Source organism: Penicillium subrubescens, assembly GCF_028828155.1.
Source record: "Penicillium subrubescens strain IBT 31985 chromosome Unknown utg000002l_segment0_segment0, whole genome shotgun sequence".
In the NCBI taxonomy this organism is placed as follows: domain Eukaryota; kingdom Fungi; phylum Ascomycota; class Eurotiomycetes; order Eurotiales; family Aspergillaceae; genus Penicillium; species Penicillium subrubescens.
The window spans coordinates 2,645,706-2,660,123 of NW_026643152.1; the positions used below are offsets into that span (position 1 = coordinate 2,645,706).

At 51.5% G+C, this 14,418-nt stretch overlaps 5 protein-coding genes across 5 annotated transcripts; all 5 read left to right on the forward strand.

The window, feature by feature from the left end:
* Positions 1 to 659: 659 nt before the first annotated feature.
* N7473_002342 (putative multicopper oxidase) lies at positions 660 to 1,661 on the forward strand (the record flags this gene model as incomplete). Its single annotated transcript, XM_057148282.1, has 1 exon — positions 660 to 1,661. The coding sequence occupies one exon, from the start codon at positions 660 to 662 to the stop codon at positions 1,659 to 1,661; it is 1,002 nt and encodes a 333-aa protein (XP_057011936.1).
* Positions 1,662 to 3,144: 1,483 nt separating this feature from the next.
* Positions 3,145 to 4,134, forward strand: N7473_002343 (uncharacterized protein; the record flags this gene model as incomplete). Its single annotated transcript, XM_057148283.1, has 1 exon — positions 3,145 to 4,134. The coding sequence occupies one exon, from the start codon at positions 3,145 to 3,147 to the stop codon at positions 4,132 to 4,134; it is 990 nt and encodes a 329-aa protein (XP_057011937.1).
* A 332-nt stretch (positions 4,135 to 4,466) lies between these two features.
* Positions 4,467 to 4,967, forward strand: N7473_002344 (nucleoside deaminase; the record flags this gene model as incomplete). Its single annotated transcript, XM_057148284.1, has 1 exon — positions 4,467 to 4,967. The coding sequence occupies one exon, from the start codon at positions 4,467 to 4,469 to the stop codon at positions 4,965 to 4,967; it is 501 nt and encodes a 166-aa protein (XP_057011938.1).
* Positions 4,968 to 7,154: 2,187 nt separating this feature from the next.
* On the forward strand, positions 7,155 to 10,145 carry N7473_002345 (uncharacterized protein; the record flags this gene model as incomplete). The annotated part of the gene is made up of 7 exons (XM_057148285.1): positions 7,155 to 7,205; positions 7,288 to 7,327; positions 7,396 to 7,421; positions 7,503 to 7,830; positions 7,883 to 8,064; positions 8,124 to 8,334; positions 8,386 to 10,145. The coding sequence occupies 7 exons, from the start codon at positions 7,155 to 7,157 to the stop codon at positions 10,143 to 10,145; spliced, it is 2,598 nt and encodes an 865-aa protein (XP_057011939.1).
* An 860-nt stretch (positions 10,146 to 11,005) lies between these two features.
* On the forward strand, positions 11,006 to 14,188 carry N7473_002346 (uncharacterized protein; the record flags this gene model as incomplete). The annotated part of the gene is made up of 1 exon (XM_057148286.1): positions 11,006 to 14,188. The coding sequence occupies one exon, from the start codon at positions 11,006 to 11,008 to the stop codon at positions 14,186 to 14,188; it is 3,183 nt and encodes a 1,060-aa protein (XP_057011940.1).
* Positions 14,189 to 14,418: the final 230 nt, after the last annotated feature.

Consider the following 14,418-nt stretch of genomic DNA (forward strand, 5'->3'; position numbering starts at 1 on the left):
GTGCGACCAGTACCTATCAACATCAAAATTCTTTTGGGTCAAAGCGACCAGATTCTACCAGCATGCACGACCAACATGAACCCTTCAGCAGGTATAGTTGTGGCAGGTTCGTGACAACTCCGCGGACCTGGGGATCATCTGATATGCTCGGCAACCATTGCCATCCCATGACGTAGTAGACTTCCACGGACATGTTTCTACAGTCATTATAAGATTTAATTGAAAACGGTTTGGCTTAATCTATCTAATCTAATTTATCTCAAACCTCAATCCGACACATTTATTTTTATTTGGTGCGTTGACGACGAATGGCGAAGTCGAAGATATATTTTCGGTTAGCCACGACGGCTAGAGCATGCGCCAGATATCCCACTGGATTCCTCCCACCGCCATCAAGAAATTTTCACCGGCCGAGCCTTTTACCAAAGAAGATATGTGCAAGATGGCAATCGACACAGAGCCAGGCGAGGACTCATGCGCGGAACCAAAGAGTCGGACTCGCTCGGGGTATTGCATTTTCGGCGCCTGTCATCGTGTCGACCATCGTGTATGCGCAACTTCAAAAACCACTCTATATGGACTCCAAACAAGGAGGGAGTGATTCAGATCAAAATCAGAAAAATTACATTTCAAAAAAAAATGAACGGTCGTCTCCGAAGATGGATGAAATTGTCGAAGCCAACAAGCTTACCAAGGAAGAAGCAATACTCACAACTGCACCCGACGTCCCACCACTAATAAAGAGAGACTACCCGGTTCTACTTCAAGTGAATCTAGTCGCATCCACAAAGATGGAAAAATTGACTAGCCAATACAAGTACGAAAAATGGAACTTCAACGGCTCAGTTCCTGGACCATTTATTCGCGCCAGAGTGGGAGATGTCGTGGAGCTATCACTGACAAACCGCGACGAGTCCGGCAACCCCCATAATATTGACTGCCATGCCTTCGTCGGCCCCGGAGGAGGAGCTGCGTTGACTACAGCCGAAGAAGGGCAGACAAAGACTGGGAGGTTCCGATTACAATTTCCCGGACTCTACATATATCACTGCGCCGCGGCTCCCGTGCCTGTACACATTGCCAACGGGATGTACGGTCTTATGTACGTGCAACCAACCGAAGGCGACCTTCCCCCGGTGGACCACGAGTACTACGTGATTCAAAGCGAATTCTACCACGAGCCACCAGAAGTAGAGGAAAACGGAAGACCCTCATCCCAGGTGGAATTCTCGTACCCGAATGCGCTCCGCGAAGAGCCAAGTGTGGTTGTCTTCAATGGACATGAGAGTGCATTGACGACGGAGAAGCCGCTGAAGGCTGGGGTTGGAGAATCTGTTCGCATCTTTTTCGGCAATGCTGGACCTAATTTGACAAGCTCTTTCCATGTTATTGGGAGTACATTTAAGACGGTGTATCGGGATAGTGATGTGCTAAGCCCGCCGGGTCAATTTGTGCAGACTGTTGGTGTCCCACCGGGGGACACTACTATTGTCGATATGGAAATGTTTGTCCCGGGAACATATACACTCGTTGACCATGCAATATTTCGTCTGGAAAAGGGTGCTGTTGGGTACTTGAACGTTTCAGGGGCCCCGCGGCCGGACATTTATGAGGGTACTGAACCACCAGCCCCTTGTGTTGGCTGCAAACTGCACCCCTAAATCTGTATCAATTCAAGCTCAGGATACTTCCAAGCCTTGGGAATGGCAAATTGGAAAGGGGGGTGCCTGATTTAGTTGCATTCAGGCGGGTTTGCCAATCCTCTTAATTGAGTTTCAGTTCCTGGAGCCAAGTCTTCTCCTTGGCATATTGACAAGGGTTCATTGTGATGACAACTGAGTTTTCAAATCACCGGTCGCATGTAAATAGGCCGTTATCTACATTCTCCTACTTGTGGTTGCGTAGATGCAAATCAGGATTGAGCTATAATTCAGTGCATGTTGGGACAGCCATGGTTTCAGCTGTATACCACTGAGGCAGTACAGTTTCTGACAGTGATTAGAGGTCCCTTAAAGCCGGTAAGACAGAAAGAAGGACTTCTAGACACGTATTCGTCAAGTAGATTGGCGTCCTCGGTAGTTTTCTCTGCGTATTGTAAACGAACGAGGCTGATTTCGCCGGGCATACATAACTTCGACGGGCGCATCTGAGAGAATTGTAGAATCAGCCGTGGCGCCTTACGCCTCATCACGTTCGAGAAAAAGTAAAGATTTGTTCTAGAAGAGAGGCGTTTTTCGAACCCCAGGAAAGAGCCACGCCTCCAGGGTTGAACAGGGTTGAAAAGATTAAAACGTGACCACCACTGTTCGAGGTAGACGGGTTGAGAAAGTCTAACCTCGAAGTTTATACGTTTTAGTCAAGTTGAAGCGGGGAGGTCCGGGATGTGGTTGGTCGGGTTGTTCGGCAAACTTTCATTAGTAAATTATGCGAATAATCCCCGACTCCCCGGAGCTTATCACTGCGCCCCGTTCAGCCGCCGTCACATTCAGCATCGAGTGCAGGAAAATGGCGTTCGCTGGGCACCAACTGGCTTACATTGTGATAAGAGAGAATATCAGAAAAGAGTCAATGAGCTCATGAGCACATGGCTACTAATCTGAAGAACCACCTTACAATTCCATCCACCAGACATTATTGGTAATCCCCAAAAGAAGAGCGCTTATCTCTCCTCCTCCCATGGAAAGGCCGTTATCGGGCCCAACTTTTAGGATGAATTTCTTGGGTGAGCCAGCCAGAGTGCGCAAATGGGCTTGCGTCTCTCGGATCTTTGCCCATGTCGTGTCTCCACAATATACCCTGGATAGGCCAATGGTACTCGATTTATTGTCGTCGATGGGGCCTTCCCTATCTCGTGTTCTCCGCCACCTCCTGTACCTTTTTTTCGCCTCATATCTCTTTCTCCGCACGCTCCGTCGGGATGACTTTTGACTTCTTCTCCTCGTATACATACACCTAGGGGTTCTATCACTGCCTGTATATGCATATAGAACCCTTTTCTCAATTTATACTCTGCATTTGCACTACTTCATACCTTTTTATTTCCGCCATTCGCTTGCTCACCAGCGTTTTCTTCATGTGCGCCTTGTAAAAAACCCTCACACGACCACCTCCGACCCTCTCCTTCGCCGCAGAGACTATGCCCTTATGTCCAGCTTCGGTCTCTCTGGCAGCAGCTCCGGCCTCGCCGAGCGGTCGGTCAATCAGTTTGCGGAGAATACCACTTTGGCTTGCCTTATCGCTATAGCCTGGTATAATGCCCTCGAGCTGATCGTCCTCTGCTTCACTACCTTCAAACGCTATGGCGGATGCTACTTCTGGTGTCTGCTCATCGCTTCGTTCAGCATCATCCCTTTTGGTCTGGGATACCTTCTCATCATCTATGACATCTATACAAACCAATTCCCCGTTGCCATGGAACTCATCGCCTGGGTAGGCATGGTGACGGGCCAATCCCTCGTCCTCTGGTCCCGACTTCATCTCGTCGTACACAGTCCCCGAGTCCTCCGTGCTTGTCTTGCCATGATCATCATCGATGCCATCCTCTTCCATATCCCGGCTTCCGTTCTCGAGTTCGGTAGTCACTCCAACAAGTCGGAGCTCTTCACGCACGCTTTTAATATCTTCGAGCGCATTCAACTTGTCGCCTTCTCATTACAAGAGGCCATCCTCTCTGCAATATACTCGTGGGAAGCAGTACGATTATTGAACCTCCGCCCCCGCGGCCACTATCGAGGCACCCTGGTACAACTGTTGATCGTCAATTTGGCCATGATCCTTATGGACGCCGCCATCATTGGCGTACAGTACTCGGGACTCTTCGATATCCACGTCACCCTCAAAGCCCTCGCATATAGCATCAAGCTCAAGTTGGAATACGCCATTCTAGGCAAACTCGTCCACTTCACGGAGATGAGCCACAGCACCAACTCGGCGCCTACCGACTTGTCAGATTTCGTGGATCTCTCCTTCCACCAGAACAACCAACGACCGGCAGATAGCGAAAGCCAAGCGCGTTTCCTCACTACACCGGAGAATTTTGATGAGCGAGGAGCAGCCCCGTCCAAACAATCCTCTAATGAACCTAGGATATCTGATATATCGGCCACGGGCAGTTCGAGTAACGAAATACCGTGATGATGATGGAATGACTGTAAATACATAATACATTCTTGTTTGCAGGCAAAGAATACTCGAATACACCTTTGCATATACTTCACATAATGCATGATATCTCTGATAAATATCTCGAAGCTAGTGTCTCACAGTCTCGGGAGAAAAGTCTTGGCTCCCCCGCTTGTCTAAGTTGTCTTATCGTCGGACTCCGCCGTGGAGCTGTAAACGGGGCAGCATATCTTGACCACATATCCACCTAATGTGGAGCGAATCTCAGAGTAAAAACAAAGCATACCCCCTCAATTTCATCTCCAAACCTACCACCAATATATACAATCCCAAACTACCTCACCATGGCCCTATCCCCACTGACACCGGCACAACTCAACGCCGCAGCCGCAAAATGCCTCGCCCTCCAAACCACCGCCCAAGACATCCACAACAAAAGACCATTCGTAGCACTCCTCCTCGCCCCCGACAACGAAACCCAGTTAATGTCCTCGCTCTCCCTCTCACACGTCCGCCACGCCGAGTGCGAACTCGCCCGCAACGCAGCGGATAATTACTCCTGGGACTATCTCGGCGGATGTACCATGGTCTCGACCTGGGAGCCATGTGCGATGTGTGCGGGGGCTCTGTACTGGGCACATATCGGGCGATTGGTGTACCTGGCGTCTGAGAAGACGTTGCAGAAGTTAACTGGAGATGGGAATACGGAGAATCTTACGCTTGATTTGCCTTGTCATCGTGTTTTTGAGGCGGGGCAGACGAGGGTTGAGGTTTTGGGTCCGTTGGAGGGGTGGGAGGGGAAGGTTGTTGAGGATGCGGAGCGATATTGGTCTATGCATCGGTAGGGATGAGTGTTCGAGATGGAATTTGAATGACACCTAGTCTACTACGGCGTATAAGGAGTGCGAAGTATAGAGTATAGAACATTGAATTTCACGTGCTCTGGGGGTTCACCCCGCCGCTACAGCAGTCTAGCAAGGCCCTCTATACATGAAGTATAGAATGTAGACCCACACAATATGCAGTCCTTATTTGGAATCGAAGCCCAAGGTATCATTTCATTATTGAGATCTCGGGCCATGGCCCATTATAAGATTGCTGCCTAAAACACTGCGAGGAGAATCAACCCAGTCGTAGGAAGCTACTAGATGATCCCAAACGATCCAGGAGGATCAGCAGAAAGGGAAGCCACCACTGACTAGAATAGCTAATGCTCTTTTCAAATACACAATTGAAAGTTCGGTTGAATCTAAGTAGTCTCCATACGGTGCACTCCACTATGGATAGAAAGCGAGTGTTCCTGCTACTGCACAAACCTGACCACATGTAACCTGGGATAAACTCGCCCTGAAATTGTCAATCAAGTGGTTATTTCCTCTAGTAGTTGGCCTGCTCGTCATGTGATGGGACCAATGTGAGCTCCAACAAGCGGAGAAGACCGCTGATATAGTATTGCACAGCCCCAACAGCCACAGGTAATGGGGACGAGAGGGATTCTTCACCCTATATTGAGCTCCTTAAGAGGTCTCCACTCGGTATCGTCGGTGGCTGTGTCTACGAGCTACTGAATATCTGCATCCTCCATAAGTAGAAAGCAATTCGCGTGGTGCTGCTGATCGCTCGGTGAAGTTCCAGGTCCAGCTTTGGGAGGAAAGTTACTACGCAAGAAGTTTGGCTTAGAGTAACAGAAAACAAGTTGCGTGGTTTCCTGCCGGTCGGAATTCGAGTTCAATTTACGCCAGTTTGCCGTGCCATTGCATCTGCGGCGCAAGAGTATTTTGCCTTTGAATGATTGTCATACTCGGGGAGTGGTGCCATGTCATCGACGAAGCTCGTATGATTGACGTCAGGTTGATGCGAAGACGATCATCCTGATTTCTTCGTGCTCTCAGGCGAAAACGGAGCTTCTTGCTTTTTGCGCGAGCGGGTCCCAGTTTGCGGGCGTGGACCATGGAGAAGGCGCGCGTGTGCCAAGACTTTGAACAGACCCAGCAAGTTTTTGCAGATCAGGGTGCTCGATGCAGTTTAACGCGGAGGGGCGCCGAATTAGCGTGGTGGGCGTGCAACTCTCGATCTGCAGGTTCCATGAGCCTGGGAAAACCTAGCAGCCTTATGGATTGAGCTTCATGTTTTGATACAGTAGCTGTTCCCACCTCATAATAGTAATACTCTTTAAATTGCAGTCATTGAACATCATGTGCCTGGACAACGCGGTGGCAAGGATGGCAAACGCAGGAGTTTCAATTCCCGCCGGAGATTGGCAAGTTGGACGAGGCAAACAACTGGGGGAAAAGCAGTTCCGCGACACATCAACATGACGTCAGGGGAGGTGGTTGCGTCAACTGGAGGGAATCCAAAGGTTGTTGCCCTGGTTATCGAGTTATGAAACGCCCTGACTCCTAGTACGGTAGTCATAGTTCGTACTAGTAGTCCGAGTTCAAACAGGAGTAACCAACTGAGGTACCTACGTACCTCGTTCCAAGCTAAAGAGTAAAGAGTCATCATTATGTACCTTCGATCGAAAAGTAACGGTACACCATAGTGGAAAGATGAGCAAGAGGCGCTAGCCCAGAATTGAGGTGGTACTTGATGGACAAGGAGGAGCTGCACTTCTCCTTCCTCTTTCTAGTAGATGGCTGGATGATCTGACGCTTCAATGGCTTAATAGTCGTCATCCCTTCTTCCTACTTTTTCTGCCCTTCTTCCTGCTTTTTCCTCCTCTTTCTTCCTCCTCCCTTGAATCCCTCTTCCACATATTTTGCACTTATTCCTCTCCTACCTTCCTTCATTCCAGTGATACCCCCCTTGATTCCCCAAGCAACATCCCGCGAAATAATTGCTATTGTTAATACCCGATTATCGAAATCTACCCTCCCCTGTACCCGTTCGTATCACCATTCCATCTCCCTGTTTGTCGCGATTGCAAACCCCCAGTCTGGCCATATACACGCTAACCTGGATCCACCAGTTAATATTCCTCTGTCTACTTCTTCCGGGGTCCAGTCCTTGACACGACTGTCACGGTCTTCATCATGTCTTCCAAAGCTGTGAACGTGCCCACCGACTTGAAGCAGAAGGAGAAGGTACGCGGAACTGCTCTCCGAGCCTGAGGATGAGACCCCTCGTGGAGAGAGCGCAATACTAACCAGATTTGTGCCGGTCTAGGATATCAATTCAAAGCTCCAGCTCTTCGGAATTTACCATGGTTAGTCAATGCTGTTGTCTCCCTATCTCGCCAATCGAGAAACCATGTCGCTAACTTGTCTGCTATAGCCTTTAAGAACAACAAGCTTCCCTCGGTCAGTACTCTACAAGACCTTGCTCCGTCGCGCATTGTTGTCATATCCCCATACTGAACCTGGTTCTCATTCATTCCACAGAACAAGCAATGTGATGTCGCCCTGAACAGCGCCCTTTCCTCTAAGGCCCTCTCCTCGCCATCAAATGAGCTTTCCAGCGAGGGTAAGGTCCTGATCCAGGATCTGCGCAACGTCATCGAACAGGCTAAGCTGCTGCTTCTCACCAAGAACGAGGGCGAGCTGTTGCAAGACTTCATCTGGCAAGCTCAGCAGATCAACACCGGTGATGTGCAGGCCCCTAATGTGCCCATCTCCAAGGAGACGGGCCAGCAGGATGCGAACAAGGCCTTGGAGGGTCTCAAGACTCTCGGCACACTGCTGATCACCAACGGAGAGTTCCGCAAGATCCGTGAGTATCATGTCGATGCGAGCTGAAAATCAATTCTAACCCCTGTCTGCAGTGAGTGATGCTATGGTTCTGATCCGCGATATGGCGGCCGATGCCTCCCAGAAGGCGGCCAATGTGGTTCGCCCTCCTGAGGAACACTTGTCACAGATTGACGAGCCTGCAGAGGAGAACACCTGGCACGAGAAGCCCAGTGTCTCCAAGGAAGATATCAAGCAGCGCCTCAAGAGGAAGGGTGTAAGTCAAGCAAAGTCTCCATCTAGGAGAAAAAGACCTTAAGCTCACATATGCATCAGGACAAGGACGGCGTTGCCGCGCCCTCGATTCCTGAGACTGAGTATACTGATGAGGACGGTGCCTCTGTGACTCCTTCGGAGCAGAGCCGCCGTAAGAAGTATGGCCAGCAGGCAAAGGAGTACCTATCCGAAAAGGTTCCCAAGGAGCGTCGCGAGCAGGCCATCTGGCGTCTGAAGAAGATGGTCATTGAGATTCAGGGCCACGCCGACTGTAAGCTCCCCCTTATAGCCCAAGACGAATGATTGCTAACCCTCCATACAGACCAGCAAGCCATTGAGACTTTGCTGAGCATGGCTGAGAAGTATGCTGGCCACACCAAGAGTGCCACCACTCAAAGTGGCGGTGCTGTTCGCGACATTCGATCCACCAGCAGGGTCCATACTGTTGAGCACAACCTGCGCACCCTCATTGAGCGATTTGCCAACAACACTTCCTTGTCCGACTTCTTCGAGTCGCTGAACAACATCTACCGTGACGCTGACAAGGACCCCGAGCTGCGTGGATGGTTCTCAAACGTCGACACCTACATCCGCAAGTGTCTGCGTGAGCAGGGCTTCATCATGCAGGACGAGTCTACTCGCCAGTGGAACGAGCTCTACGACAGGGGCCGTTACCTTCTCCGCGAGCGCTACCGCACCCACACTGACCGCATCGTGGATGAGACCAAATTCCTGGCGGATCAATTCGACAAGGACCCTCGCAACAAGGCCTTCGCAGACTCTATTCAGAAGTTGTTCCTTGATCTGGGTCGCGATGCCGGCGGCAAGGTTGTCTTCAAGAAGCATCTGCTTAAAGATATCCGCGATGTTATCCTGCCCGGCATCATCGAGAACGTCCGCTACATCCCTATCCCTCGTATTGAGGTTTCGGACCCCACCGTCGACGTGGTTGTTGAGAACCTGACCGTTGAGAGCGATAACCTGATGCCCAATGTCGTCGAGTTTGGTAGCGACAACTACTTCCGCTGGGGGCGCAAGAAGATCAGCAACAAGCGTGACAACAAGATCATGATTGCTGCATCCGGCATCCAGGCTGATCTCCGCGATGTCAGCTACTACATCAAGAAGAAGCAGGGCTTCCCCTCCATCACTGACATCGGTGTCATGGACATCATCCTCGGTGGTGAGGGCTTCGGCTTCAAGATCGCCGCCTCTACCGCGAACAAGGAAGACAAGCAGCACTTCGTCAAGCTGGACAAGGTCTCAGTGAACATCAAGAACATGGACATCAAACTCAAGAAGTCCAAGCACAAGCTTCTCTTCGCCACCTTCAAGCCCTTGCTCTTCAAGGTTGTTCGTCCCGCCCTGGAGAAGGTCATTGAGGCCCAGATCCGACAGGCCTTCACTGATGGTGATGCCTACGCCCACGAGATCCACAAGGAGGCTCTGCGTGCCCAGGAGGCTGCTCGTGAGGACCCCGAGAATGCTCCCAGCATCTTATCCCGCTACGCAGACGCCATGCGCGCCCGCGCCCAGGCCAAGGCCAAGAAGGCCGAGGCGATCGTCAGCCGCACCAAGGTCCAGACCGTCATGACCCTGCATGACTCTATCTTCCCTGATATCAAGCTGCCCGGCGGTATCTCCAGCAAGGCCACCGAGTACGCTGAATTGGCCGCCAAGGGCGAGAAGTGGGAGTCGCCCATCTTCAGCATTGGCGATGCCTCCGAGTCGAAGAACATCCCCAGCGCTGGTGATGTCACCCGTAAGCCTCACACCACTGCCACAGATCGCGCTGGCCCTGCTGGTGCTGCTGGTGCTGCTGGTGCCGCTGCTGCGGGCGGTATTGCTACCACTGGTGTTGCTACTACTACTGGCGGCGCCACCACTCTTCCTGGAACCAACGGCGCTACCAAGGTGGATGGTTACCCTTCGCGTGGCTTTTCCGATGAACTCGACGAGGCCTTTGTCGGTGATAAGACTAACGCCCTGGGCGCGGGTGTCAAGCCCGCTACCAACGGTACTAACGGCACCACCCGCAATGGTACCACCCACGTCACCAACGGCTCCGCCGCGGTGGTTTAAATTGGAGGTTAAGTGCTTTGGATGGGATAGCTTTGATGACATTCGCGTAAATGATGTCTCCGCTAGCGAGTCGACCTAGCCAGGATGTTTGGTAAACGAGGTTGTCTGGTGTTTTCAAGTCTTTCGCTCTATGATCTTTTTTTTGTGATTTTGTTATGATTTCCCCCTTTTGCCAAATGTTTGGATCTTTTTGTTGCGTGTACGAGTATGGCTTTCTTTTTTGTATTCAGTTGGTAGCCTAATCAATACATAATGCCACCGCTGATTCTGCAAGATATATCGACAACCCTGGCGCTGGCTACTCGACGTCTGAGATCCCATAGTTCGTCAGACTCTAGATGAATAGCTATCATCAGGGGGTACTTTGTCAAACTCTGCAGTAGACATAGATAGACCATGAAAATATTTCCACAATCTATGAGGTACCAACTTACCAAGTACCTGGCTGCGGGATGGCACCGTCTCACGGGGGCTGTCCGTGGTACTGCGATTAACCCTGTTGGCTAGCTGGTTACCCCCCAGCGGGACTGCATCTGATTACGTCTCCTATCTCCCGCTTTTATTTTTAGCTTGAGAATCACCATCAGCTCAATCTCTGACTCTCCCGTTCATAACTTCATATGGGCACCAACAAATACCCAAGCGACCATTGATTCGGCTTCGGGAAACTACTTGCGGCTCTTGAAACCTCCAATCAAACTACACAGCCCGTCTGGTATGTGAGACTGGACCATCAACCCGAGCGGCCTCCAATACCAAGCCCGCCACTTTTTCAGATCAATCGCCATGGAGTCTCGCGTCCCTTAACCGTTCACTGCCGTATATTCGATCGCCACCTGGGTTCCAACCCAACGGTCACAATGCCCCCTTCCACCGTCTTCTCATATTGGCGCAGAGACCGAGACCATCGCCGCTCGACCGCGCCACCAGTCTCCCTGCCCGCACCGACGTCAGGAAACAAAAGCACGACGGACAGCCCGATCAGCCCTCCCCAGCTTCCCCAGATCCCTGATACTCCGACCCTTACCTCCCCATTCGGCGACAAGCAAACACTCGATGCCCCTCCGTGGAGCGATTCACCTGTGGAGAATGACGCGTCCAAGCTGAACCTCGACAGCTCTGCAGCTCCATTGTCCTCCTCCGCTAGCCTCGCTGTTCCATCCCCGTTGGCCGAAAGAGAGAACCGCCCATATTCGAGTCCGGGAGAGCGCGAGCCAGAGACAGGTCTTACATCACAGCCGAATACCTCGCAACTCTCAGTCCCTGGCTTACGGCCTGAACAAGATGATGGCGAGTCGAATTCAAAGCCGAATTCGCCATTTCGGTTGTCATTTGGCAAGGGATTGCGAAACTTTCAGGCGCCACCAGCGGAACCCCAGAGACGGTCACCCAGCGCAGGGCCAGGACCGAGTCAGTTTCGATTGAAGACCTCGCCCGACGATTCACCAGCCGAGAGGTCATTCATACCCCAGAGAGAGTTCAGTAAAATGGAAGTTTCTACAGCTCGGCGACCGGTTGATCGTGATGTATCGACTGAGAATTCTCACAAGTCTGGCAAGGCGATGCTTCATCTCTTGAACCCAATGTCACTTCTCGCTCGCAGGCGATCCTCACAGATTGGCAGTTCACGTGTGGACGAAGCGAAGATCAGTGCTCCAAATTCAATACCCGCGATTCCTGATGACTACGACCCAAGAATTCGCGGAAATATTGTGCATGACTTTTCGGCTCCGCGACCGCGTCGCAATGTATCCTTCAACAACACAGCTGTTCCACCTGATGACGGGAGCAGCAGCTCAAATACGCAGGAGCATAGATGGAATGATAAGCCCAAAAGGCATAGCGAATATTCCCCAGTGTTCAAGGAGCACTTCGAGGATGACCGGAAGGTATTACAGGTGGAAAATAAGGGCTATCTACAGTCAAGCCTTTTGACTAATCCTATGCAACATGGTTATGAGAAGTCAATACCGGTTTTTGCACGGAACTTGCCTTCATATTTACCGGATCAATCTCCTGAGAACGCTGAGCAGAGCATATCTCCACCAGCGGAGCCGCCTGTTGAGCTCCCAGCGGAAGTGCCCACAGATGTTCCTTCTCATATATCGGAAGACGCTCCGCCAACTCATCAGCAGGACCACGACACAATTCCCCATGTACCCCATCCGAGCGCTGCCTTGCCTCGACATCTCAAAAGTAATGCTTCTCGCTTCAGCTTCGACATGGGCGGCGTCGAATCTTCTACCCAGGAGAAGCTGCTTGAAGAGAAACACAAGGCAAAGGAAGCCCAGCGCAAGTTGGAAGACGGGTACTTTGATGACTTTGATGACGAGTTTGACCATGACATCATGGATGACTTTGATGGGCTCGAGGAAAAGATTCCAGGTGTCAATGCCGACGCCGACGAAGAAGATTACTTGGCCCCGTCAATTGTCAAGTCTTGGGCTGTACCCGGGCTGTCGCCTGTTGTTGCGAGTCCAATCACACCTGCCCCGCCTGAGATTCCCGAAGGTTTTATGGGCACCGTTCCTACTGCCTTAGATGAACAGGTCGATCCATTGTATCAAGATGAGATACTTCAAAAGGAGACAGATTATTCTCCTGATGAACCGGAAGAGGTGCAACAGCCTCTTCCTTTGAGCGTTCACAGGCCTGGAGACAATCCCAATACACTACCAGCCATGAACGCAGGTCCTCCAGTACTGGATGACGATGGCGACGATTTGTATTTTGATGATGGAGAATTCGGGGATCTGACCATGGAAGACCAGGATGCCGGCTTTGACGAGTCTGTCTTTGATGATGAGACTAGTCACCTCTATGAACGGAAGCCGGTCAACCCACCACCGGCACGTCAGACCTCTCAGAGCACCATCCGCAGTGGTGATGCTCTAGAAAAAGAGTTTCTCCTCGATGAGGCCGCTAGCCAGGGACTCAAGCATATGCCTAGCGTTGCAAGTGAATACGGAGTTGGCCCGGTCAAGCGTGGCCCGCTTGGTGAGCCTATACCCAACATGGGGCCTGCTCGGGCTCATGGGGGAGTGCTTACTGAGCGAAACCTGGAGGTGCTGCATAATGCGCTGGCCTTTGCCGCAAACGAAGCTGCTACGCACGGCCGGTTTGAACGTACTTTCAGCACGAGCGATCGATCAATAGCACAGGAGAGTATCTCCCAGGCGTCGCACACGGCCGAATCACAGCCTGGACTCGTATCGGATGACAGTCGCCTTAGCCAAGGGGCCGATATGGTCGGCTTCGACGATTACCTCGAAGATCAGATGATCTACGACGACGATCCATATTACGATGACCCCATTGTTGCTGCTGCCAATGCCGAAGCGCTTGAGAACGACGATGAAGGCTTCTACGGACAGGAGTTTGGCTTCTACGCCCAAGCTCACGGCACTTGTAGCAGTGAAATGACCAACGGCGGGTACTTCGGCCCGCGCGGCGTCGAGGGCATTACTCGCCATCACAGCAGTCGAGGCAAGTTTCAAGAACCTAGCCTGACTCCGATCACCGAGCGCAGTGAATGGAGCACTCGGAATTCCGTAATCTCGTTGAAGGCACATGGTGCCGCCCTTTCCAACCCTTCTCTAGCCAGCCCTGGCTTGGCACAGCTCGTCGACCTAGGCAACTTGGACGACGAGATGTCACTGAGCGCCCTGCTGAAGCTACGCCGTGGCGCCTGGGGTGGCAGCAATGGTAGCTTGCGCAGCAGTGCAGGTAGTCCGCCGCCCCATACCCTTTCGTCGTCCAACCGGGGTAGCTTCATTGCTGCGTCGGAGGCGAGCCCGTCTGAGGCACGACCCTCTGCGGATGAAGGCCTGGCAAGCATTGGCTATCATCATGACGATGGCCATGTATATGCGACCTCACCGCTTCGAGACAGTCTTCGCGGATATCGCGGCGAGCTTCCGCCGAGCGGAACGGATGGTCCGATAAGCAGCGCCGACTCCCAGCATGAAGTGCCGATGCTCGGCACTCATCAACATCAACAACAACAATCACAACCAACACTACAATACGCCAATGTTTTGTAAATAGCCACTTGCGACCTTCTTGTTCTTCTGTTGACTCTTCCTTGATTGGATATAATTATTCTGATTTGGGGTCTTTTTCATCTTTGCATATGGTTGTTGAAAGGGACCCTTATATAACGATCTAATGAATCTCCGAGCGTGTGTTTTGATGTGTCAAGTATGGTGGTTCTCTGTTTGTTTGCTACTGTTCTATCTTATTTTAATCTGTCACTCTTTCTTGCGCTTTGACT